The sequence below is a fragment of the Acanthopagrus latus genome, chromosome 15 (assembly GCF_904848185.1).
Source record: "Acanthopagrus latus isolate v.2019 chromosome 15, fAcaLat1.1, whole genome shotgun sequence".
In the NCBI taxonomy this organism is placed as follows: domain Eukaryota; kingdom Metazoa; phylum Chordata; class Actinopteri; order Spariformes; family Sparidae; genus Acanthopagrus; species Acanthopagrus latus.
This window is the reverse complement of record NC_051053.1, coordinates 2,499,428-2,524,581: the sequence shown is the minus strand read 5'-3', so window position 1 is coordinate 2,524,581 and position 25,154 is coordinate 2,499,428. Positions and strand designations below refer to the sequence as shown.

Sequence of the window (25,154 nt, the reverse complement as noted above, 5' to 3'; positions counted from 1 at the left end):
AGGCGTTTGAACCGGTCACGGTTGTGAGATGCTGCCTGAGGGTAAGGCCAAAGTATAGTCTGAGTAGCAGATCATCCTCCTTTTCTCTTATTTGCCATTTTAAGGTCACTCCCAACTATAAAATCTAGCGGTAAGACAGCAGTAAGAGACGCAGTCCGCGGGAGCCTCCCCCACAGTGTCTCACTGCTTCTGAGCATAGACACACTGAGAGCAGGTGAGCAGGTCCGCATCTTGTATGGCAGCCAGTGCCATCATTATATGAATGTGGCATGCTGACTAATCTCTAAACTATCCCTAGATGTATTATCCATTTAACAAATTGACAGGATAAAAAATTCCAAAGCATGTATTACAAGTTATTGTTCTGAAAGTGAAGCTATTAACATATGTACTGTTGCTTTAAATCCACCAGTTTCTGTGTTTCGCTATTGCAGTCAGCAGATACTGGACCTTCTAAACAATGACCTGGCGGTTAATAATTGACATGGTCTCTCTTCAGCAGCCATCGCTAATGGCTCAACTGAAAGTCTGCGGGGCAGTAAAACAGATAAAGGTGCCTAGGGTTTATTCCTGACAACGAAATTAGTTATTGTGGTCTTAGGTATCAAGTGTGAGAACTGGATCACAGCACAGATGTCATTCATAACAGGTCACAAGAGGTTAACTATAAATTATATTTTATCTCAGCTTCTGGGAAATAATACAAAAGTGTTGAATTTTGAAACTGTGATTTCTCAGTCATTCTTCACTTAACATAAATCCACGTTTACAGCAAGGTGTAAGGATGTATGAGCTTTCCACCCGTACGACCTCCAGTTTTTGAATGCTGGGGTCTTCTTTGAGATTTGAGATTTCCCTCAAAGAAGAACCCAGCATTGAAAAAAATCTTAATGAAGTACTCTCATAGCTGATGCTAATTCTCAGGGCTGCTTATTAATAAAAAAAAAAACAAAAAAAAAGAAACGGTGTCTGTCCCTTGGCTCCAGTCTATTAATTAAATTAACCAATAAGCAATCCATATTATATGTCCGATATTTGCATTATGAGTTCTCCAGAAGGCACCAGCATGTTGGTTGGCAGGCACCATATCAAACATGGCAGAGAGGTTGATATTGGTGACTCAAATTAGCTAAAGCCCAGGCATAGCCAACAGCTTGTAGGTGTCACTCAAAGTGGCCATGACCTTAATTATGCATGACTTTCATACAATTTGAGCAGGATAGTTTTATGAAAAATACAAAGTTGAGGGCCCCAGGCTGGGACTCAAACTTGGGGCAACAAAGACAAAGCCTCTGTACGCCTGCTCTACCAACTGAGCTAATGGTAACATGTAAATGGTAGGAGAACAACTCAGTTCTGACTATGAAGACAGGCAGGTCAAACAGTACATTACCAAAAAAGGGTACCATTTTGTATCGGTATTGAGTTCTAGGTGCTGGTATTGGAACCAGTGTTGGTTCAAATGTGAACGTCACCCAACCCTCATTAAAGGCGTGACTACAACTGCATCACTCCTCAGACTCACGGTCTATCAGTGTAATCTGACACTGCTCACTGCCTTCCTCCCACTCAGCCTCCTTCCTCCACTGCCTCCTCATTACATTCCTTTTTTTCCTCTCTCTGTCCCTCACTGACCCTTTTTTACTGGCTAAGTGGTGTCCACTGCAAATTGATCAATCTTTCTTCTGGCCCTGACATCTCTCTGTCTTTCTGTGGGAAGGATGAATGACTGATGGAGAGGAAGAACAAAAGATTACATCATTTAATTGCCTTTTGAGAAGTCCCCTTCTTTCACACTGACACCCTCTCCAACTATAGAGGGTGAGATTATAGACTATAGTAGAACTCCCATGATGGAAGGTACAATTCAAGTGACTGTTCTCTTGTTGAATGTTGCATATGACCAAAAATCTTGGACCTGTAAACTTAAAAGTGACAGTTCTTCTTACTTTCATGCTCACTCTCTTAGATGTAGTCCTTGTGTTCAGACAAAGATTACTTTTCCCTCTAGGACCCTGACAGTAATTCACAACAGTAACATTACTTGCCCTCCAAAATGGAACGTTTGGCTCCTCCATGTTTTTGTGACATAGAATATACTTTAAGCATCCAATTTTAGAGTCAGTATAGCCTACTGTATGAGCTTCTGAGACAATAGCCAAAATGAAGTGTTTTACTAAAACGGAATGAACAGCACTTAGTACGATACATACACCACAGGATTAAAGGTACAGTTCCACATTCCTTAGATTTGAAGAGTCTATCATTAGTTATCTAATCAATTAAAAAGAGGCAAGCAGGAGGGTAATGGTGGACCACTCCTCAAGCCTTCCTGGTAGGTCGCACTGGAGATCGACATTTGTCTGCCATGACGGCGGTACGCCAGAGATCTAGATTCTCTGGAGAGTAGTTCAAAAACCTTTTTAAGTAAACTCTTTGTGCACAAACAATGTTCTCTGTGCTGGTGTTCATGTGGAGAGACCCGGTGATACTACAAGCAAAGGTTCATATTGTGTCGAGGCATCTTAGTGTTCTAAAAATAGTGATTTTGATGCTAGTGTGCCAGTGCCCCATGAACTCCATTGACAGTTAGCTTGCACGGTAAATCTTAAAAGTGCCCCTTTTGTCGTAATTATGCTTTCACGCAAAGGTTTGACTCATATTCAATCACAAATAAATTCCTAGGTTACTTATTGGCAAGAGTTTCACTTTACTTTACTTGTTTTCACCACAGAGAACCTAGAACTCGTCAGATATGAACATGCTCAATATTAAAATAATGTTTCAATTTTGAGAAACAATTCAGCAACACATACTGAGAAACAGTGTGTGTGTGTGTGTGTGTGTGTGTGTGTGTGTGTGTGTGTGTGTGTGTGTGTGTGTGTGTGTGTGTGTGTGTTGGGGGTGGGTGAGACATAAAGTTGTACAGCGCTGCTCTCTCAGCGCAGATACAGCTCAGGAAGAGCACTACAGAGCATACTGTTAATGTTGTGAAGCATGAGAAGGAAGTAAAACTACTGCTGGTGTCTGTCGGGCGGGTTTCAGCCTATATGGTCAACGGAACACGGAAATCGCGCACCTGTGAGCTGACGTCATTGACTGAAAGTACCTGCAGTGACTCGTCCGGCTGAGCTCATTCAGTTAACAGAAAGTACTTTCAAGAGACAAGACGAGGAAGACACGACGAAAGTTCGCGAGGGAATAGCTATTTAAATAGTTCCTTTTTCAGAGTTTTTTCACTTCCACAGCAGGAATATTGAGGACGTTCACACAGATGGGGACCGCTCGGTTCAAGCTTTGGGCAGTTTTAATCGTCGTCGTTCAGGTGAGGTTTTCTGTGCCCTATCGGCTTCCTCCCATTTTTGTGTTTCTCTTTTCTCGTGTGTAACTTAAAATGATAGTTAATGTTGTTACCCTTCGTACTCTCAAGAAATTAAAAAAAAAAAGTAGCGTTTGTAAATCTTCTTTTCTTGTAGCATTGTGTGAAGTTGTTTTTGTGTCGACGCGGTGGAGCAGCTTTTCACCTCAGACACATCCTGACTGGGATCAGTCGCAGCACTTGCCGCGGCACGGCCCTGCCCAGGGCCGGAGTGAGCGAGCACCGCAGGTTAGGGCCGATGATTAATGGCCAAATTGTTTGTTAATGCAGGCTCTTCCGTGCCTGACGAGGCTGAATCGTATCGGAAATGGTAAATCACGTGTAATTTAAAAAAAAAAAAGTAATCTCGACCATAATTTGTCAAACCCCCTAAAACACAACACAGTTTCGATCGCTTTTTTTTTCTTTTTTTTTAAACAATTTGACTCCTCCTTCCGTCGAGGAGCCTCTCTAGGGGCCTCGCCCTATTCCGTTGATGACGTTGTCAGCAGGTGAAACTCCACTCCGACATGTTTCGGTTTGATCGCTTTGTCTTGTACGTTTATCATGTAGCCACATATTTTTTTGTGTGTGTATATTCCCAAGTAGTTTATAGTTTTTACAGAGTCGGACAAAATTTTTGAAGATTGAGGTTTCAGACCCCAGAGTTCCAGTGGCGGAACATACAGCTGACGACAACAGGTTGAACTGGACTTAATTCAACAAATGTGCTAGTTGTAGATTTGCAACTGCGAATTTTAGATTGACTGCCCCCCTCTTGGTGTGTTGGTCGACAAAAGTGAGACGTTTGAGGACAGGAGGCCTCACTTAGTCCTCACCTGTCCTGTATGTTTCACTGATTCGTGATATTTCATAGACAACAAAAGATATTGACAGATCAACTGAGAAAGACAAAAAATTATATGTTACAGAACCAGATGGAAACTATGGCGCATCGTATTTTCACTTTATTTTCTGCAGTTGGAACATTAAATTTAAAGGAACACTCTCTAGTTGTAGAGAATAGATGTTAATGAGCAGAGAAAGATCGTCATTGCCTTACCCATACAATTCATACTGTTTTACTTTGTTTACATGTGGCGGACCCTGCCACCTTTTTAAGCTTCATGCAGCAGGACCTTATTTTCCTCTGAGAACAGCTTGTTTATTTACTTAAAGGAAAATAACTGTTTCTGAGTTTGTATTTTTACCTCATCAACATTGTAAATATTCAAATTCTGAGTTTGATTTTCTTCAAAACATGTTTTTAATGTTCATGAAATACTGCGTTTTGTTCATGCAAATTGAATGCCACTGTGAGTTTCCCTTACCAAAATTAGACATTTGCCAGATATCTGGATTATGATTAATTTAAAAGCTCTTTCCTCTCCTAGACCTCAACTTTAGCAACTGCTGAGGAGCCAACATGTGTACCTGGATTCAAGTCAAATATGGCACTATTCAGAGTGGCCAAAAAACACCTGAGGGAAAACATGACACTGGGCAAAGGTAAGCTCTTTCTTGGCTCATTCATTGCTTAAAACACACCCAGCCAGCTGAAATAAACTGTGTGTTTCATTTCCACTGTTCAGTATCATTATACATGGATGATTGTTAGATTGCAAACTTTGGTTTTAGAAGTGTCTAAGTTGTAGTGAGGGCCAGCCCGAGGCATATGTGAACTAAGCAGCTGCTTAAAATAGAATAAAATAAAAATTACATATTAAATAAAGGGGTGGGCCCAAAACAAATTCTGCTTAGGGGCCCCCAAAAGGCTTTGGCCAGCACTGGTTGTAGTCATAAATGTAACATACTCCTCTGGCTCAGATGGCATTCTACAGATAAGTGGTTCACATTGTTCTCACATAGCCCAAACAATGTCAGGTCTCAGCTTGCTCACTCTCCACACCTCATGAAATGCTGTAGGGCAGAACAAAGTCCTCAAGCCTGTTTTGCAGGCCTCTCCTTTTCAAATTTTGCTGTTGCCAAATACCCAAAGAAAGGTTTCCTTCATCTTATTTTTGTGTAAGTGTGACTAGAATGGGTCATGTTTTTTCTGTGTTTTCACTGGACTGGAACTTTGACAAATCAGTGTTTTAAAATGCTACTGAATTGTGTGTTTGTCAGGTCCGGAAAGTTTTCCACCGTTGTATTTTTTTTTTTTCTACCACCTGTCTCAGCAAAATGCTGTGCTGTGGTCTAGGTGTTTGTCTGATTGTCACATTGTTTCTCATCTTACACCAAGTTAATCTGCTATAAGCTGAGCTTCTAGTTTGCTCTACATAGCTTGAATACTTTAAGCTCTAACCTGTAGTCTTCTGTATGTAAGTAAGAATGTAAAGGAAGTGTCTTTTGTGATCAGAAGAGACAGACTGAAAAACAAATGCAGCGGTCAAGGTGAGCTTAAATATGACTTGACACTGAACTTTGTGCCTGCCTGTAATTTCCCTGTATCTTGGAGGAGGAGCAAATGCAGACTATCCTGTGCAGGGTCACCTCAGACTATCCCAGCATGCATTTGGCTAGTGAGCTTCACCTACATACCAGCACTGACCAGCCGAGTCTACTGAGAGATAGGTTAACTGTTCCACACTGACCATGCTGACAAATACATCGGAAACTAAACTGAGACAACCAAATCAGCTGCACAGTCTTTAGTTGAGCGCTTGGTCTTGATCAGCTGTTTTATGTCAGCACAACCTGTTTAGTGGCTGATGCATGATAATATCCTGTGATTATGTTCAGTACCTTTCTCAGCTGGAAAGTTCTCAGCAGGAAAGGGATGCCCCCTAGTGACCAAAGGGCAACATCTGAAATTGACATCACAAACATAAATGTACAATAATGCATATTTTAAGGAGTAAATAAGGCCTATCTTTATCTTTTTATTGTAGTTGTAAAATTATGACTTGGAGACTGATATGAATTCAGTTATTTTTGGACTGCATAAATGAAGAATGAGAACTCAGACAACAGAACAGGAACAAAACACACAACACTGACTCCATGTCTGGGGACAAGCTACCTTGTGCTCTTTCACTGAGCACAGACTTGGTCTTTTTTGGATACTGAAGACGAACTATGGCTGTCAGAATGAATGTCGAAAGTCGCATATGATTTGAATAGTAAAAAAAAATATATACAACTCAAATCCTGAAACTTCTATTTGTTTTTAGAAATATGTTGGCTTAAGTGAGGGAATCGTACTCTGCCTTGGTCCCTGTGCCCATAGGAGACAAAGTGCTTGTGCAGTAGAGGGGGGAAAAATTCTGAATGTGGTTTTTGATTGACATTAGCTAGATAGCCAACCAAAGGCTAGGTAGACAGAGGGTTGACTACACAGCAAGGCACTGGAAGCTGTGGTGATTTCTCACTGTGGCAATCCCTGTATTATCACAGTGCCATCTGTAGGAGCCTAGATGCAGATGTTATGCTTACTGCATAAGTAGTAACAACATGTTTGTGCAGGATGTGTGGACATGTACTGAAGACTTTCAGATTCTTTCTTGCTTCTGTATGTCCTGTATTTCTAACAGTATAAGTAATTTTCTGTTCTATCCTAGTCGATTTCACCGACTGCACAGACCACACAAGACTTCTTTTCAGCAGTGATGACAGCCGTTTCAGCGTACGGACAGACGGTACATTGATGGTCAGTACAATTTAACACTTGGTGGTTAAACTAATGCTCATCTCACATTGTCACACATCTTTTAAAGCCTGTATGATTTTAAAATATGATTATGGAATTTGGTTACTGCTTGGGTAATACAAAGTAACAGAAGTGAGGAATTTTCTTGTGGTACCATGTAATACTTGCATGTCATTATCATTTTCTTTTTCATCATACTATTTTAATTTCAATTATTGGCAACAATTCAGAAGATTCCTGCATTTGTTGCTGAACACGGCACAATTTTTTTCTGAGATTAAGCTGAACAGCAGTAACACTGTTGTTGTACAGTGTTTTCAATCCACCCCAAACTGCCCCGGCGGTTAGATTGAGACATAGGGAGCTTTCTTAAATCTAGAACTGTTACTAGCATGTTTGACTTCTCTGATTAGTGTATTTATTTCCTCCAGGTAATTAGACCGGTTTTTCTTCATGAAGGACAACAAGAATTCTCCGTCCACTCCTGGGACTCACAAGGTTCCAAAAGGACTCTTACTGTCAGGGTACTGCACCATGTCGATAAGCATTTCAACCACCACCAAAATGTTGAGCATCAACATGGACAAAACAAACACCAAAACCATCAATACCACCTTACTGAAGAGGACCTTGCAAATAATGACGTGGTAAGATCAGAGACACCATTGAGCCTTATTTTGTAGTCTTAATAAAGCCCCTCTATGACACGTCTGTTTGAACAGGGAAATACTCATTGGTTTCTTAAACTTGGCATGACTTTGTAATGGCTATTGCAATATTGTATGATGTGAACACTTGTGAGATGTCAGTTTTCAGACAGTTTGGTGCACAGTGTCATTATTTTATGGGACTTGATGACCTATGACACTGTCTATGCACAATTTTTCAGCAGCTATTTTTTTCCTGCCAGGATAGATGATGAAGGCTGCAATTAACTTTCTTTGTAGTTTTCTTCTGGTTCTGAAGGGCTAGCCTTATATAAATGACAAGTATTTCTCACCCAGTCATAATTAATGCCTGTTATCAATAATTCTGATAATAATAATAATAATAATAATAATAATAATAATAATAATAATAATAATAATAATGCATTTTATTTATATAGCACTTTTCATTATACTCAAAGACATGTCACCTAATCACATTATTAAAGGCATAAAGAACAAATTGAAAAAGTATAAACAACACTGATTTAAACATATTAAACATATTAAAAACATGAAGGACAAACAACATCCATTATCAAACCATTACCCATTCCATCACCATATCCATATCTATTATATCTATATCCATATCTATACCATATCCATATCTATTATCTATCTATACCTGTTTGGGAGCAGGGTTACTTGAGGTGTTTCCTTACTTTGCAGTTGGCTTATTTCAAGATTCAGTCCTGTACTTAAAGGGGACATATGTCATTTGGAGAAGAAAACTCAGAATTTTGATATTTACAATATTAATGAGGTAGTGATATGTAAACAGAAATATGCATGTTATCCACAACTGAATAAACAAGCTGTTCTCAGACGAAAATAAGGTCCTAGAACACTGTTTGAATCCAGAGAGGTGGCAGGGTCCACCACATATAAACAAAGTAACTCAGTATAAACTGTTGTCCTTTTTAAGGTCAGTTTGTTTATTCAGTCAAGAAAACAAAGATTCAGTGTGTTTACATGACACTCAAGAGAACCAAAATTAATGGGTTAGTCCGACTATGATCAGATTTTTAAGATGCATGTATACACCTTAGTCTGACTAAAATCGGACCGGATTGGATTTGTCATAGTCGGATTAAAACGTAATTCGACTGATAGTCGCATTACTCGTGCATGTATACGTTCGATCGGATCAGATTTTGCGTTCTGTGCAGGCTCGAGATTTTTTTTTTCCCAGGGCCATGAGCCAGAAGTAGGACAGCGGCGTCTTTCCTCCGAAATAACTGGAAGCAAGAGCGCCATAGTGCATCTAGTTTTTGTAATTATCATCATGTACACCATATATGAAATGTGCAAAGATATAGCTTCATCTCGCTCTTCGTACGCCATCTTTCTCAAATGCAGAGGCAGAGTTTGTTGTTGCTGGTGACGTAAAGAGGTCAGCCGGAGGTGGCTCTATTACCACTAGCTGAAATGGGTACAGCGCCACCTATCGTACCGGGCTATGACATGCTTCGGCTGATTTTCTCACTGGCATGTATACTTGAACAATTGCAGTTGTCCAATTGAGTAACATAGTCGAACTATGGCTGTAATCCGTCTAAGCTGTGCATGTAAACACACTGACTTTGATTATTTTGTTTGGGATAGTATAGTGCATCTTTTAATAAGTGTTTGTTTTCCCAGAGTGCAACCCATGATGTGCCCACACTGCATTTTCCCAAGTCTGGTGAGGGGCTGAGGCGGAGGAAGAGGGAATGGGTTATTCCAGTCATCAGTCGTTCTGAGAATGACAGAGGACCCTTCCCTCTCAAAATATCTCAAGTAAGAGGAATTAAAACCCCAGTTGGGTTTGGTGTGAACTGATTTGTTTCTTGGTGTTTGTTTCCACTGCTGTCATTACAATTATTTTTATCTGTTTTATTTGATTTTTTTTGTTTTTTATTTTTAAATACATCTACAGTTTGCTCAAATAGAGCTACTAAATGTCTCGTATCTTTCCCCACTCACCCCTAAGGAAAGCAGAGTTACAATAATTTACTCACCCTGTTAACTTGATATAAAAAAAGTATTTTCCTGTCCTGGTATCAATCTGCAGCATAAGATTATTATATTGGGATGGGAGCCATTTGCCATTTTACAATACCCTAGAAATGTCCCTCTTTTCTCCTGTTGTCAATAGATGCAGGTATGGCTTCTGTACCTCCAAAAATTTAAATAACTGAACTCTGCGCTATTTTCTTACTTGAATAGTTGAATTTGCAGTATTGAAATGATTGTTCTGGTCAGAAATGGTTGTATAATTTGGTGTGTTTTGTCTAGATCCGTTCTAATGAAGATAAAATAAAGAAGATCTACTACAGCATCACTGGTCCAGGAGCTGACCAGGAGCCTTTCGGTCTTTTTACCATGGACAGAGACAATGGTAATCTGTATCTTAATCAACCACTGGACAGAGAGAAACAAGCCAAGTATGTGGTGAGTATCCTTTCTGCTGTTTCACATGTATTCTCCTTGTCCACTCATCGGGATCAGACATGAAGTCGTGGAAAACATGAAACAATTTGTAGCCCGTTTCCCTTTTAAGAATTCATAATGACCACCATTTTATGCTAATAGTGTAAGTTTTTCTTTTCTTTTCTGAGTTACCAGTTTGTGGCCAGGGAGAATGTGACTACTCTTCCCAATTGATCAGATATGAATCGGTGACTAGACTGTGGTGATTGTATTATGCAAAACAAATGAGGAACGAGGAAACAGACTCTAACTCAAACAATGGAGAAGACAAAAAAAAAACACCACATGTCTGTTTATTTTTTGTTGCATCTGAGCTAAACTGTGCCTTTTGTTGTCCGTTATGTCCCTGTAAGTGATGGCTTAAAGATTTTTTTTTTAATTAGATTCCTTCAGAATCTTAACTACATATATTAAGTTAACTGATGTTAACTCCTCAGTTTATTGAAAATTCTGCTGCTTAAATTATTATTGTCATATTACATAAGAGTGCCTGTCTCTAAATGCCTGCAAATCTGAACAGAATGCAAATTCAGTCTCCATAAATGAAAATGCAACAAAAGCTACATCAAAGCTACATGACATGGTGACACAAACTTAAATGTTTTGGTAAATAGTAGGAATTGTTGAATCAGTAAGGATCTTTCTGTTTGACCCCTTCTCAATTCTGCAGACAGTTTTTTCCAAAATGCATTCTCAGGAAACTGAATGTCCCTGAATTAAAAACTGACAAGAGATTTCCCCAAGATCCTTTTACGGCATTGACTAATGCAGGCTGTAATCTCAGTATGGCATAGCTCTCTACTGTAGTGATATAGAATGAAAGCATCTACACAGACCTTTCTTGCATGCATTATCATAATATAAATGTGTTTTGTATGCAGTTTCAAGCTCACGCTGTGGCAGATGGTTCCGGAAACGCTGAGACTCCCATGGAAGTTATAGTCCATGTAATTGACCAGAATGACAACAGCCCTGTTTTCACCAATTCAACATACCTGGGAGAAGTTGCTGAAGCCTCACCAAAAGGTACTGCCATTGGATCGAAGCCTGAAAAAAAATTCCACTTTTGTAAGACACATACTGTTGAACAATAAAAAAGAGAAACCCAGAGCTGCTATCATTTGTCCTTAATGTTACTTTACTTTAAGAGGCTATGAGGTTGGAATGAAAACTATCACACCAAGAGTATGCTAGTTTTCATTCTTACTTTGTAAGATGCTTCAAGAAGGCTCTGTCCTTAATTTCCACTTCTTACTTCTTTTTATCCAGGTTTTGAGGTGATAAAGGTCCTGGCTACAGATGCTGATGAGCCAGGTAATCATAACTCCGATATCCGCTACCGTATTCTAAGTCAGGACCCAGAGCTGCCCAGTGACCAGCTGTTTGAAATCCAACCACAAACTGGAGCCATCAGGGTCAATATTGGTGGGCTAGACAGAGAGGTAAGGGTTTTGAAAACACATTTTGCCTGTCTTAACAGACTTTCAATGTTTATTTTAACTGCTGAAATGATCTGAAGCAGACTCCTGTTTTCCAATTTGATTCAAACGCACAAAGACTGACTAACAGGTGGTCTTTGGTCTACTTTTAAACTGGTAGGAATTTAGTTATGCATCTGTCCATCTATTGGCAGATCATGATAAATGCTTAGATTAGATTATCTGATGCAGATGCTGTTTTCCAGGTATAAGCTGGTATGAAATCGACTGCTTTTGCTTATTTACACTTTTGAATTCTATCGTAGTTGCACTATTTAAAAATATTTCAAGTTTTGATCAAGCTGTCTGCCAGGACATGATCATTTTTGTAATATAGATAAAGCTTTTATTTGCCCCAAAAAATATTTTTCATAATTGTTTATGGTCTTTGTAACATTGTAACTAATAATATACCTTAAAATACATACCATGATACCATATAGCTTTGAGGTGGTTATCATACTGTTGATTTATGATATGATGTGGAATCTAAAATGCTTCCTCAGATTACAGCACAGATTGTGTGGTGTCTTGAATATCCAGTCAGCCTTGCTAGTTTCCACTATTTTGCACTGAATATGTATTGCACAATACATTGTATTAATGTACTGCACCAGAGCAAAATAAAATGCAGTGAATCGTACGATATGCCTCCAAATGACAGTACAAGGCAGGCAGCAGCCCTAGTAGTTCAGTCAATCTGCGGTTTGACCGAGGAAAAACTGTGGTGGTAATCATTTAAGGTTTTTTGTGATGCCTAAACATCCAAACATTGGGCAAACATATTAAAAGTATGCCATTATAAACTTTGTGGTTCAAGGTAAAATAGAAAAATAAAAATCTCTGTCTGCTTAACTGGCCATATTGTTTCATAGCCATTTGGTTGTGTGGCTGTTGGTTGGAAAAAACGAACAGCTCCCAAAGTGCCATCAGGCTTAGCAAAGAGCAGCTCCTGAGGATGAGTGACTCTGAAAGGAGCAACAGAAGACAGGAAGAGAGGCTAAAGCGGTGGTTGTGTTGGTGTGATGAGGTCCAAGTTTTACCCCCAAAACAGACATCACCAGAGCTACTGTGTTTGAGCAAAGAGAACAACCAACAAAGCCAACCAATCAGAAGTAGAGAAGGGCAGGTCTAGAAATGGACTTTGTCTTCTTGAGCAGTGTGATTGCGCCCTCTGCTGTTTAAATGGAACAATATACTGAAGAGGAGAGAGACAGTACAATGCATTCCCTTTCCCTGGTTAGATCCATGAACTTAATGGGTAAAACAATCCAGTGACATGTTGGTACATATCACCATCTCACAATGGTATCTTGGCATGTTTTCACCACAATATCACAAAATTGGGTGCATCATACCTTTTCTGGCTATCATCAATACCAGAACAGAAGCATAGATTGTGTTCATATTTAACTTTTGGTTGAGTACTGAATTGGTGACAATCTTGGGTCTCTACCATGAAACTTCCAATTGTATTGATCTACTGTGATGCTGTGTTGAAGATGTGTGTGAAGCATCCATGTTTTCTTCAAGCATATGAACACATCAGGAACAGCAATTTGGAATTTGGTTGTGAAGGGAGAGATTTCTTCAGAGATTTTGCTCCAACTAAATATGTGAAATGAAGGAGAAACATTTAAGCCTTTCAGTTGGTATGCTAAACTCACTTTGTGTCTCTTCCAACAGAAATACCCTAAATATACTTTGGAGGTTCTAGCAGCAGACATGGGCGGAGAAGGGTTGTCTGGAAAAGCGAAAGTAATCCTTACAGTCACCGATAGCAATGACAATGCTCCAACCTTCACCCAGCGCTCCGTAAGTATAACATATGGAGTTACATATTTACTGTCAGAATTTACTGCATAGCCACCTGTGGTTTAGCAACTGCGATGAGGAGCAGCAGTTCTGTCCAGGTCCAGAGATCTCACCATGTTAAAGTAGTATTCATGGGGTTTTGGAGCATTCCCAAAAACACAACATGACCAACATTACAAGCAACTGAATGAACAATATCTCTATCTACTCTTGTGTTCAATAAGATGGTCTGTGTTATTAGTTCATTGGTTTGACCGATGGGACCTTTAACAAACTATTGTCATTGGCTAAACTTGGCTCTAATAGTTGCGGATTTCTGTGCAGCCTTCACTGACCGTGCTGGGGAGTTTTGCATGGAGGATACGCCAAGTCAGTTGTCATTATTTGAGGGCCATTTTGCTGAAATATCTAAACGCAATACTCTGGGGATAGAGTTAGAAAATATGGGCTGATGTTAATCTTCATCTTAATCTTTATCTTTGTGGTCATGTCTTAACATTAAATGTTGGAACTGCTGATTTTATTGGAGCCTGACAATTGTGATTTTCAAGACATATCTAGTCTGATACAGCCAGCCCTCTCTTATCTGACCCCTTTCTCTTTATTCTCCCCATGAGTTATCTAGTGTCAAATATATAACACAACACCATCACCTTGTCCATGCTATGGACAGAGCTCTGAAGGTAGGCAGGAAAAGACACCATTCTAGTAACATTAAGTTACTTCATTCTGTACTTAGCAATGTGTCGTTCTCTCTTCCAGATAATCCAGCCACGTAATTATCCATTTATTCATGAAATCGCACAGTTTAGGATCCTGCTTACAACAGGAATATGCACAAACATTAACGGTTTATAAGAGTGGCATATAACAATGTTACTTTATACTGTACTATATAATTATACATAATTGTTAAGATTATATATAATCCCCCTTGCCTTTGGAAAGGTGTCTTTGTTTAGTTCTGTGTGAAATAATTAAAGGTGTCACAATCTCGAACTTGGAATTAAAAAATGGAGTCGTCGATGCTGCCACACCCGTATGTCATTTCCGGTCGGCTTGCCAAGGGGAAAAAAAACACACATGTTGAAGTGCTGTGAGTCAACCTCCTCTAACTTAGCTACTAGCTAAGCCAGTAGCTATTAGCTACAGCCAGTCAAACGACAGCATGGTGTTACACCATTCCTGTTCAGCTCCTGGACTGTGGTCAGGAAGCACAGGGGAGATGATTTCCTCCAGGGCCGAAGTTTATGTTTACCTTCAGGCTGAACCACTTTCACGTGTTAAGCTGGTCGGGAAATAATACCAGAGAGCTTTGCTGTGTCTAGCCATCGCCTTTATTCACAGCCATACTGCAGCTTTGTACACGTTATTGCTGTCTCTACTACTGCTACTCCTTTCGCTTCTCCTTCCTCTCTCATTCAGTCACTAGTATCTGCACATATGCACGCTCCCTCACTCTTGCTCGCCCACTCACACCTTATGCATCTTATGCAGACACACCTCATGCACCGCCCTATTCCTGAAAGGTGCTATGCCACTCTTACAAGAGTGGCAACTGCAGATGCAGGAGACCCATAGAAAGAACTTGAACCCCCTCCTCTTACACTGAAGTCGCCGGTGTGGAAGTATTTTGGATTTCCACTGAGCTATGTTGACAACGTTTGCATTGTCAACAAAAAAGCCAGTTTGCAAGCTCTGCAGAAACTAGATGGCAATTTATTTGTTTAATTTTCCAATTGACTGAAGATATACGTTGTTATGATGTTGTTAATAAATGTTTTAAATTTGACAAAGTAGAATAATGCGAACAATTGTCAGTTATTATATTGTATAAAAGTCTAGTCTAAAAATGGCGTAGCAACCTGTGCTTTAAAAAAAATCAATTTAAAAATTGAGAATTGAATCGAACCGTGACCCTAGAATTGAAAATGTAATCGAATCGAGGGTTTGGAGAATCGTGACACCCCTAGAAATAACTGAGCCAAATGACTTGAATTCCAACTGTATATCTGCCACCATTATCCATGTAAAATGCATGCATGTAGCACAAGAATGAAAAGATTAACAGACAACAGTAACTTGGGGAGGAATGGTTGAGCAAACTGTCACCTCCTATGTGATCAACTTTAAGGCTTTTTTGGCAATATGATTATTCTTACAGCAAGCAAGGAGCAACAACATCCTTTTATGTAATTCTTGTTTCCCTGTTTTACTCCCACTCCTTCAAAACATCCCTTGCATTGTCCCAGTATGAGGCAACAGTTGCAGAAAATAAAGTGGACACTCAGATCATCACGATGTCGGTACAAGATGGCGATGACCCACACACTCCAGCCTGGAACGCAAAGTTCAGGATTGTCGATGGTGATCCTGGAGGACATTTCACCGTGAAAACTGGGATTAACAAACAGGAAGGAATCATTTCTACTGCCAAGGTAGGAAGTAAACCAAGATTTCCTGAATTAGCTACTAGGGGGCAATATGGCCCAAATCTCACAGTAAATGTAATTTAATATCCATGTAATAGAAATGTTTTAAATGTCTATGTCATAACAACAACTGCCTCACACAAGGCAAAAACAAACGACTCAAGCACTGAGTCCAGAGTTGCCCTCTCACAACAGATTGTTTGTGCTGATGTGTTCTCATCTACTGGGAATACTGTTTTTGATTTAGTAAGGGCAGGTGTCTGGGTAGATTGTACAGGACGAGGACTTGTAATGGTGACTGTTTTTATGTTATCAGTACTAAATGTATTTGGACATACGTACAATATCAACAATAGAGAGGAAAGCAACATTTAGGTTAGTGGAGTACCAAGAAGGTACACTGTTGGTACACATCATCAACTTGCCCAAAGCTTGCTATGAATTCTGTTAGTGCTTGTATTAAAGGAACTTTAGGGATGGCTCCTGTGGTGCAAACAGAATTACCAAATCACTGCAGGTGGACAAAATTCTACTGTTCTATAATGTCGTATCGCCCCAGGCCTGTGAGGCATAATGTTGAATTTGTGACACATACGTTGATAAAAATTTGTTTCAGCATCTTATTACAGTCGTGGTTGTGCAAATAATTTGGAAACATTTGTCTGATAAATTGTGCTGCTATGCTATTCCCTCCATCCATCCAGGGTCTTGACTTTGAGAAGAACAGCAAGTATACTCTGTTGGTTGCAGTGGAGAATGAGGTCCCATTTGCTGTTCTCTTGCCCACTGCCACCGCCACAGTGGTGGTGAATGTGCAAGACGTCAATGAAGCTCCGGTCTTTGATCCAACTGAGAAGCTTGTGTCGAAACGGGAGGACCTTGCTGTCGACAGTGATGTAGTGCAGTACACTGCTTATGATCCAGACACTGCACGTAAACAGAAAGTCATGTAAGTGCCAAATCTGTTGTGCCTTTTTACTTTTTAATGTGTTGAAGCAAAAGATTATCTCTGCTAAAAAACAGAATTAAGAAAATCATTTAAATAAGCATTTGGTGCCCCTCCCTCAATTATTTAACCCCAGAGGTGCATGTTAAACAATCGAGGGGGGATGAAATGAGAAAGCTTATGTGGGGGCTGTAAATCCTTCAATCAGTTTCCAGCACATCCTATGCACAGTTCTTCTGGCAATGGGTCAGTGACACACACTGTTATTTATGCTGCTGGCTAGCAGCTAGCTCTTGGGGAGAGAGTCTGGAGACTATAAATGGCCTAATAGCTTTTGGGATCATTCACTCCTGCTTATTAACCTGACTGCAGCAGCAATCTGCTAATGTGAGAAGTGGAAAAGGATGTTCAGTGTGAGTTTAACCCTATTCGTAATGGATTAGCATTATCAGGGGGCGTCATGTGATTTAAAAATTACCAGCTCTTGTTTGTGTTTTGTGTGGCACATTGGCATGGAATAAGTGAACTCTGTATTTTGCTGGATGTTTTATCAACTTTGTTAAATTTGGAATGAGATTCACAGATTTGAACTTCCAGGATCAGTAACTCTTCAGCAAAACATTGTCAAAACAAGCTGGAGAAATTACATTGGTCGTTGTTAGCTGTCAGGCGAATGTGCAGGACCATCTACCAAGTGCAGCACCATGGTCTGCCCTTGGTTTGACTCCAGAACTTTGGGGGTTAGAACATTGTTGTTTTCCATGTGTGGAGTAAATTTGGTGACACTGCACAAGAATGAAATTATTGAACATTTGAGTTTTTTGGTGTGGTTTTGTAGACTGTACCAACACACCTGCCAACCTTGACTACAATCCTTTATTGCTCTTAACCTGTGTCATCTTTTAAGTGCATTTTTAAAATGTAATTTCAATATAGCCCATCTCACAGCATAGTTGTTGACTATGAGATCAAATTTAATAATTGTCTAGTAGTCTGACATCAGAAAACAGCAGTTTAAAAAGACATACAAAATCTTTTCAAAGACATGACTATTTGCATGGTACTAATGTCACAGGACATCTATGTTTTATGTTAATGTTGTAGGCAATATTCTGTGGAATTTACAAATTACCGACATGGAAAATTTGCATGGGATTAAAATCACAATTACAGAGGTCCCAGAGGTCCACAGGTAACGCTAGTCCTGTGCAAATAGGCTTTTATCCTGGATTTAAACATCTCTGTCTTAAATGCTTCCATATCAATTCAGTAATAAGTAGTAATAAACAAATATTTCATTAGAGTACATGTTGATTTCTTTTTTTTTTTTTTAAAAATCTTAAATTATAAATCTTTCCTCTAGGGAGTTGTAGTTCGAATTGAAATGTTAACAAAGGTACTCGATGTGTTCAGTTATAAAATAGTGCAACCATAGTTAAGCTGAGAAAGTGCCATTGTTTCTGGGACTGCATGGTACATTTTTGTCTGACATAAACAGACATAACCTCGGTCCCTCCGGCTAGACGCGAGGGGGTAAAACGTTGCCACTGAACCTCCCTCTCTCCCCGGAGGAGAGTGCTACCCGCGGGTGCACGGTGCAGCAGCCAGGGTGAGACCGGCTGTGCTGGGAGTTTACTGTCTCCGAAAGAGCGGTGCATCAGACATCGACTACCCAGAAATGACTCTCCTCTGTCCAAAAAAGGGACTGACATCACGGTTATACTCTCAACTAATGTCTCTGCCATGACCATGACCTTTCAAAAATTAAGAACGGGTGGGATGGTGAGTTGATGGTTCAGTTGTCCGACTGACACTGGGATGCACTACAAAGGATTAACTCATCCTCATCCTGTGCACGCCTTGGGCTTATTCAGTTTAAAGTAGTGCAAAGGGCTTATTTCAGTAGGGCTAGGTTAGCAGATATATATCCAGGAATTTATTGATTTAACACACGTTGTGGTTGTGTCCCCGTCTAAATCGATATTGGTCATCTGTTTTTCAAACTTTATCCGAAGTCATAAAAATTCAAATTAAGTCCTGTCCGTTGATTGCAATATTTGTTATTCCAAAGGAGAGTTTTACTTTAACCCGGGACCAATTGGATATTATTGCTTTTACATCACTTCTTGCCCGTCGTAATATCTTATTGGTTTGGACATCTGCTACTCCATAAGCGGTGCTTATTACCAAGCAATGTTCTCTTTTCTTTCTTGGGGGGTTTGTAGAAGGTTTTTTTGTTGTTGTTGTTGTTGTTGTTGTTGTTGTTGTTGTTGTTATTGAAACTGGAGAACTGTTTCACTTCCTGTAAAATGTAACATCCTTGATCCTTCAATAAAAAGATTTACAAAAATCGGCTACCTGACTTGCCTGCGACCTCGCTCGAGGGTCGAGGGTTGGAGCTGCTTCCAGCTGCTGGAGGCGGGGACAGCGGGTGGTCGGCAGCCGCTGCTAGTCTGAATTGATTCAGAGGATTTTATGAATCAGTATTGAATTGGGAAAAAATGTATTGCGATGCATTGATGAATTGATATTTTCACCCACTCCTAGTAAATATCAACTTGATGTCATTCAAATGATCTGATCTAGGAATGCATGATTGAGAAGCTTGTTAGTTGAACTCATCTCACTTTGTTGGTCTTGTTTATATCCAGGTATAGAATCATTAGAGACCCTGCTGGCTGGCTTAATGTGGGAAAAGAAACGGGCCTGATCAAGGTGAAAAGTCTGATGGACAGAGAGTCCTCCTTTGTCAAGGACAACAAATACACAGCACTAATTGGTGCATATGACAATGGTAGGTAGAAGGCAGAATTTAAACTTGTACAAACTCATCTTGTTTTCAGCACTGCTTTATGGCCAAAATAAGTCAAAGGAATAGGTCACTTCCCTAGAACTAACAGTTGTGTGTGTGTGTGTGTGTGTTTTTGAACAGATGAAGTCCCAGCCACAGGGACTGGTACTCTCGTGATACAGCTTGAAGATGTCAATGACAACGCACCCACCATTGAGGAACGTCAAATCAAGGTGTGTTTCCTTTTCCAAACATTTTAACAGTTGTCAGGTTTTTGACAAATTTTAATCAAGATAAAATGTGAGATGGACATTGACTGGATGTTGTGTGATTTGAATAAATGATATGTAAGACTACATAAATACATTCAAATCAGTGATTAAATACTAGCTTAAGAAGTAATTGTAACCAAAAGCTAATGTGAGATAAATAGTTTCTTGAATCTGATGTTTTCTCAGGTGTGTAACAAGGATCCGGCACCTCAGGTGCTGCCAGTAACAGATAAAGACGGACCAATCTTTGCTGCTCCATACAGCGTCTCCTTACAGGGCATGTCGAGGAACAACTGGACGGCTAGGATGAACGAGACTAGTATGTAAAATATTAACACAGCAGAAACCTTTTGTGCTTCTTGGTGTCCCAGGTGAAACTTAGAGATCCTTACTGGGAAAAATAACCCATTCTTTTAAAGGGTGGGATGGCTCAGGAAGTAGAGAGAGACATCCCTAATTGAAAGGTCACTGGTTTTGATCTCTGGATCCCCAGGCTGCATGTCCAAGTATCCTTAAGCAAGATATTGCACCCCAAGATAGAGCAGAAATGTTGTGAGGCACATTGGTTAGTGCTGTATCACTCCTCGTGAGCAGGTTGGCACCTTGCATGGCAGCTTCTACCATCAGGATAAGTGTGAAGGTGACGTGAAGTATTGTAAAGCATTTTGAGTAGATGGTATAGAAAAGAGCCATATTAATTCACATCCCATTATCAAATGCAGAAAGTTTAAGAAATCAGCTAGAAAAACAATACTATATGTAACTAGGGTGAAGAGAGTAAAAAAGCCCCTCACTGAACAGAATGCCATTTTATTTCAGTCATAATGCATTTTTAAAACATTTGTGGGAACTAGAGGCACTCAGAAAATGTGTCCTCCACTTTCAGCATTTATGCAAATACTCAAAACTCAAACAACTCAATACATGTTCCTCTTGGTTGCAGAAACTGGTGTCATCCTGAATTTAGCCACTGAGCTGGAAAGTGGATTCTACACTGTGGTCCTGAGAGTTGCTGACGCCGCGGGCCTCGAGCAGGACAGCACCGTCCAGGCCGAAGTGTGCGACTGCAAAGGGGAAGAAGTGGTCTGCATGATACGTGTGGCAGGTGGCGAACTGCCCATGGTCCTGGGAATACTGGGAGCAATCCTTCTGTTACTCAGTAGGTCTTATAATTGATTGATCTTAAATATGGAAGAATTGCTTATAATAATTCCTCAGACTTGAGAACTAACTTGTGATGCAAATTAATTCTCTTTGGGTCTCAACTATGGTGGCAACCCTGTAAGATATTTCACTCATAGTTCAGTGAGACCAAATACAAATTTTAATGATGATGCAGTTAGAATGCAGTCACTGTGGGTCTGTATGAGCTACCCAGCTGTGGGCAGTGATAAAAGCTCTGCATGCTCCAGTGATCTCAAAACTGCTGTATAGTTTTTGCCAAATAACATGAGCTGTACATTTCAGTATTAGGATTATGTTATGTAATGTTAATTTGGGCTTCGTTCAGTGGTGGTGTTGTTGCTGCTGCTGTTCGCGAGACGGAGAAAAGGAGAGAAGAAGGAGCCTCTACTGCAGGATGATGACATCAGAGACAACATCTATTACTATGATGAAGAGGGAGGTGGAGAGGATGATCAGGTACTTGTGTCCTAAGGATAAAAAATGACCCACTGTTATGTGTGGAAATGTCTTGATACTAGGGCCGGACTCAGACTATAGGCTTATGGGGCTGATTTAACCCTGATTTGCCCTCCCGACAACTGGATGAGAAATGTGGGTGGAGAGTTTGGTTGGTCCATCCTGAGGGTCGGCTCATATTACCTGGTAATGAGAGGGGTGCACAGATTCAGTCTTAAACCTCCAGAACTGCTCCAGACTCATCGAGGCTGCTCCAATAAATTTCAAATGTGATTGATATCAATAATTCAACAAACGCAATGGTAAATGACCATAGCGGCTAACATTAGCTAGCATACTTCTGTTGACTGGTTGGAAAATAACACCTCTTGTTCTCACTGGAGAATAGACGGCCTATGTTGATGGCCTCTCCCCAACCATTTAATCACCTTTCTTTTTATTTACATCGCTCTCTTGCATTGAATTATTCGTGAACATTAGGCTCACATCAGGCATTGTGGAGAGAGGCAGAGATCAGCAGGAAGTCATTTAAAAAATGCTTCCGGTAGTTTGAAAGCACACATTTGGGCAAATGCTGAGTTTATGCACATGCGAAGAAACAGCAAACTGCAGGCGACAGGTTTAAATGTGAGGGGGAACACACTGGACGTTTGATATTTGTTAGCGTGTTCAAACACTAACTAATAAATATATAAACACAAGTCCAACAATGTCCCACCCTGTTTTAAGCAGCTTCTAGATGTCAATGTTTTTAGCCCTGTCTGATTTGAATGTTCACTGTGACGCAGATTTTAATTTGCACTATATGCTGCCCATCTGTGGAATAAGCTTCCTGAACACCTGAAGTCTGCTAAAACTGTCAGCTCATTCAAATCGGGGTTTAAAACATTACTGCTTTCTGTGGCCGTACAAGAAGTTATGTATTCAAGTTGAATACATAACCTCTTAATAATCTGCAAATATTTATGTTTGCTTTTTTTAATTGTCTTTTAATTTAATTGTCACTAATGTCTCAGAAAAAACAGCTCAATTTTTCACATTCAGATGGCAACAGAGACAAAAATGAGTGAGCAAGTTATGCTATTTTGAAGGACATTCGTCTAGTCAGGCTGTCGTGTATTATACTGTTGAACTTGGTCACTGGAGGTTTTATATTGTTGGTTAAGTAGTCCTTGGCCTGAATTGTTTTTAGATACACTGTACTAAATGCAGTAACATGTTTTTGTTCAGATTAAAAATGCAGAAGCTTTTTCTTAACCTTAACATGTTCTCCCTCAGGACTATGATCTGAGTGTTCTCCATCGTGGTCTGGATAACCGCCCTGAGGTGTTCAGGAACGATGTGGTGCCAAACTTCATGCCAGCTCCTCAGTACCGTCCTCGCCCTGCCAATCCGGAGGAAATTGGCAACTTCATTGATGATGTGAGTCAAAGATTCAATATCTGATATAAATTAAAACACAGAAAGTATGTGCATTGCAGTATGCATGTGAATGGCACCTGTAAACAATACTACCATAAATTTAAAATGACAAGTTGACAATTTGAAACTTATCAAGTGCTTCCTTCTGCTAGCAACGTACACACACACATTTTTTGGTCACAAACACGGTCGGTCATTGAAGGCACAGTGGCGGCTGTAGCCTTCGGTCCGGTAACATGCTCGTATAACGAAGTGCATGGACCGAAACTTTGTGACTGGCAGCTAGTTCACGACGAGTGAGCAGATTCTTCCTGTTGCTGTCATAAAGTAGCTTCTTCACACACGCTGCAGACGCATGCACCCACTTGCTAAATGGCTTCCCACCTCCACCATTTCCTCTGTCCATGCCATCTATTTGTTTTTAACTGCATTATGAAGTAAGGTTGTGAAGTAAGCCGGCACCATGCCAGGGTACATTGAACCCTGTTTTAATATGGTTTGATACTTGATGGATTATCCTCTCTATCTGCATCTTTCCCTGACTCTGACGTTTATAAGAGAAGACAGGTTCCACGAAATGATAACATGAGCATATTCTCTGCTCCTCTGCAGAATCTCAAGGCAGCTGACAATGACCCGACAGCGCCCCCCTACGACTCGCTGCTGGTGTTTGACTATGAAGGAGGGGGCTCTGATGCAGGAAGCCTCTCCTCTCTGAATTCCTCAAGCAGCGGAGACCAGGACTACGACTGCCTCAATCAGTGGGGACCCCGCTTCAAGAAACTGGCAGACATGTATGGAGGAGGAGAAGATGACATGCTGTAAATGTACCAAAGAACAAACAATAGGGATGAGTGGATGCACTATGGCTGTGTATAAGTTTTGACTGATATAAGCATTAAGTGAAAAATCAATGTATCTGTAGGAAACTGCTGTTAGCCAGACACCAGTAAGCCCACAGATGTTTGTTTTTCCTGTATGTAGTTTATACCTTTCAGTCCAGTTCTATGAGCAGTTAACAGCCACCGCTCTGAAGCGTGTATACACACACACACACACACACACACACACACACACACATGCATATATATATTAGTTACCTGTTTTGAATGACTAAACTCTGCCTGCTTGTCTTTTAGATCCCTGTTTGACTTCTAGGCAAAAGAATAATTATGCCTTTTGGTTATTTTCTGCTCATTTTGTTCTGGTGCCACAAGATATGTCTCAATGTTGATTTTTGATCTGTGCAGGTAGTTAGGCCCTTCTTGAGAGTACTGGGTGACACTGGATATGCACACAGATACTTGCAATTGGACTGGTAACAGTCATTTTTGGCATTGTATGGTACATTCACTTTTCCTTTTTTTTCTTTTATACTACTGCATCAGTAAAATTGCTTTGTGTCTGTTTAAAATGACAATTGATCATGGTGAACTCCAGGTAGCCAGCCACACTGAGGATATGGTCAGTGACTGTCAAGTATCAATCAATGCTTTTTTAAAAAACAAACAAAAAACTGTCTGTTCAGTCAATCTTCAAAATACTTTTTTGCAGTTGCTGCCAAAGGTAAATTTAATGTTTTGTGGATTTTGATTTTTTTTTTTTTTATAAAGATATCCTAATACAATGATGGATTTGTTAATGGTCTTTTATTTCATGAACAGAAACCAGTTTCTCTGCCCTATTGAAGTTGCAGATAAACATGCATGCACCAGTCAAAGTTCCCAAAAGTTGGATTTGCTTCGCAACCGCATGCTAATGTGTTTGTTTTTTGTCCACCCTTGTAGATAGAATGGGGGTTGAATGTTTCATTCACATGTGTGACCACAGCCTTATACTGTCCTGGCAATGAGTGGCCATATTTAAAGCATTTCACTCATCAGGTCATTTTTCAGATCGGCAAAAATAAAAAGGATTAGACTTAAATTCATTTTCTCCTAGAAAACATAAAAAAAAAAAAAACACTGTCATCTTGCTCAATTTTGCGCTCACAGCATTATCAGTTGATTACATGTCATGAGTAAAACCTGAAGTCCACTGAAGTCTGCTGAGCTTGTATGGGATCCATAATGTGTAACGTCCCGCATATATTGTCTTTTGTTTGGCGTTGTTGTATTAAACACATCTGATCATTATGTATCAGTTTGAGTAGGAGCTTTCCTAAT

The 25,154-nt window shown here is 40.0% G+C and overlaps 1 protein-coding gene across 1 annotated transcript; it reads left to right on the top strand.

The window, feature by feature from the left end:
* The first annotated feature begins 2,982 nt into the window (after window positions 1-2,982).
* LOC119033129 (B-cadherin-like) lies at window positions 2,983-24,619 on the top strand. The gene is made up of 18 exons (XM_037122768.1): window positions 2,983-3,325; window positions 4,753-4,867; window positions 6,922-7,010; window positions 7,442-7,657; window positions 9,362-9,499; window positions 9,998-10,153; window positions 11,074-11,218; window positions 11,462-11,634; window positions 13,357-13,485; window positions 15,738-15,923; window positions 16,622-16,866; window positions 19,515-19,657; window positions 19,796-19,887; window positions 20,113-20,245; window positions 20,870-21,085; window positions 21,437-21,567; window positions 22,846-22,989; window positions 23,602-24,619. The coding sequence occupies exons 1-18, from the start codon at window positions 3,275-3,277 to the stop codon at window positions 23,812-23,814; spliced, it is 2,715 nt and encodes a 904-aa protein (XP_036978663.1). The 5' UTR covers window positions 2,983-3,274; the 3' UTR covers window positions 23,815-24,619.
* Window positions 24,620-25,154: the final 535 nt, after the last annotated feature.

Excerpts from the sequence above, each read along its gene's own strand:
- LOC119033129 (XM_037122768.1), top strand. The coding sequence starts at position 3,275 with ATGGGGACCGCTCGGTTCAAGCTTTGGGCAGTTTTAATCGTCGTCGTT. Across the intron at positions 3,326-4,752 it reads TTTTAATCGTCGTCGTTCAG|ACCTCAACTTTAGCAACTGC; the intron begins GTGAGGTTTTCT and ends TTCCTCTCCTAG. Across the intron at positions 22,990-23,601 it reads TTGGCAACTTCATTGATGAT|AATCTCAAGGCAGCTGACAA; the intron begins GTGAGTCAAAGA and ends GCTCCTCTGCAG.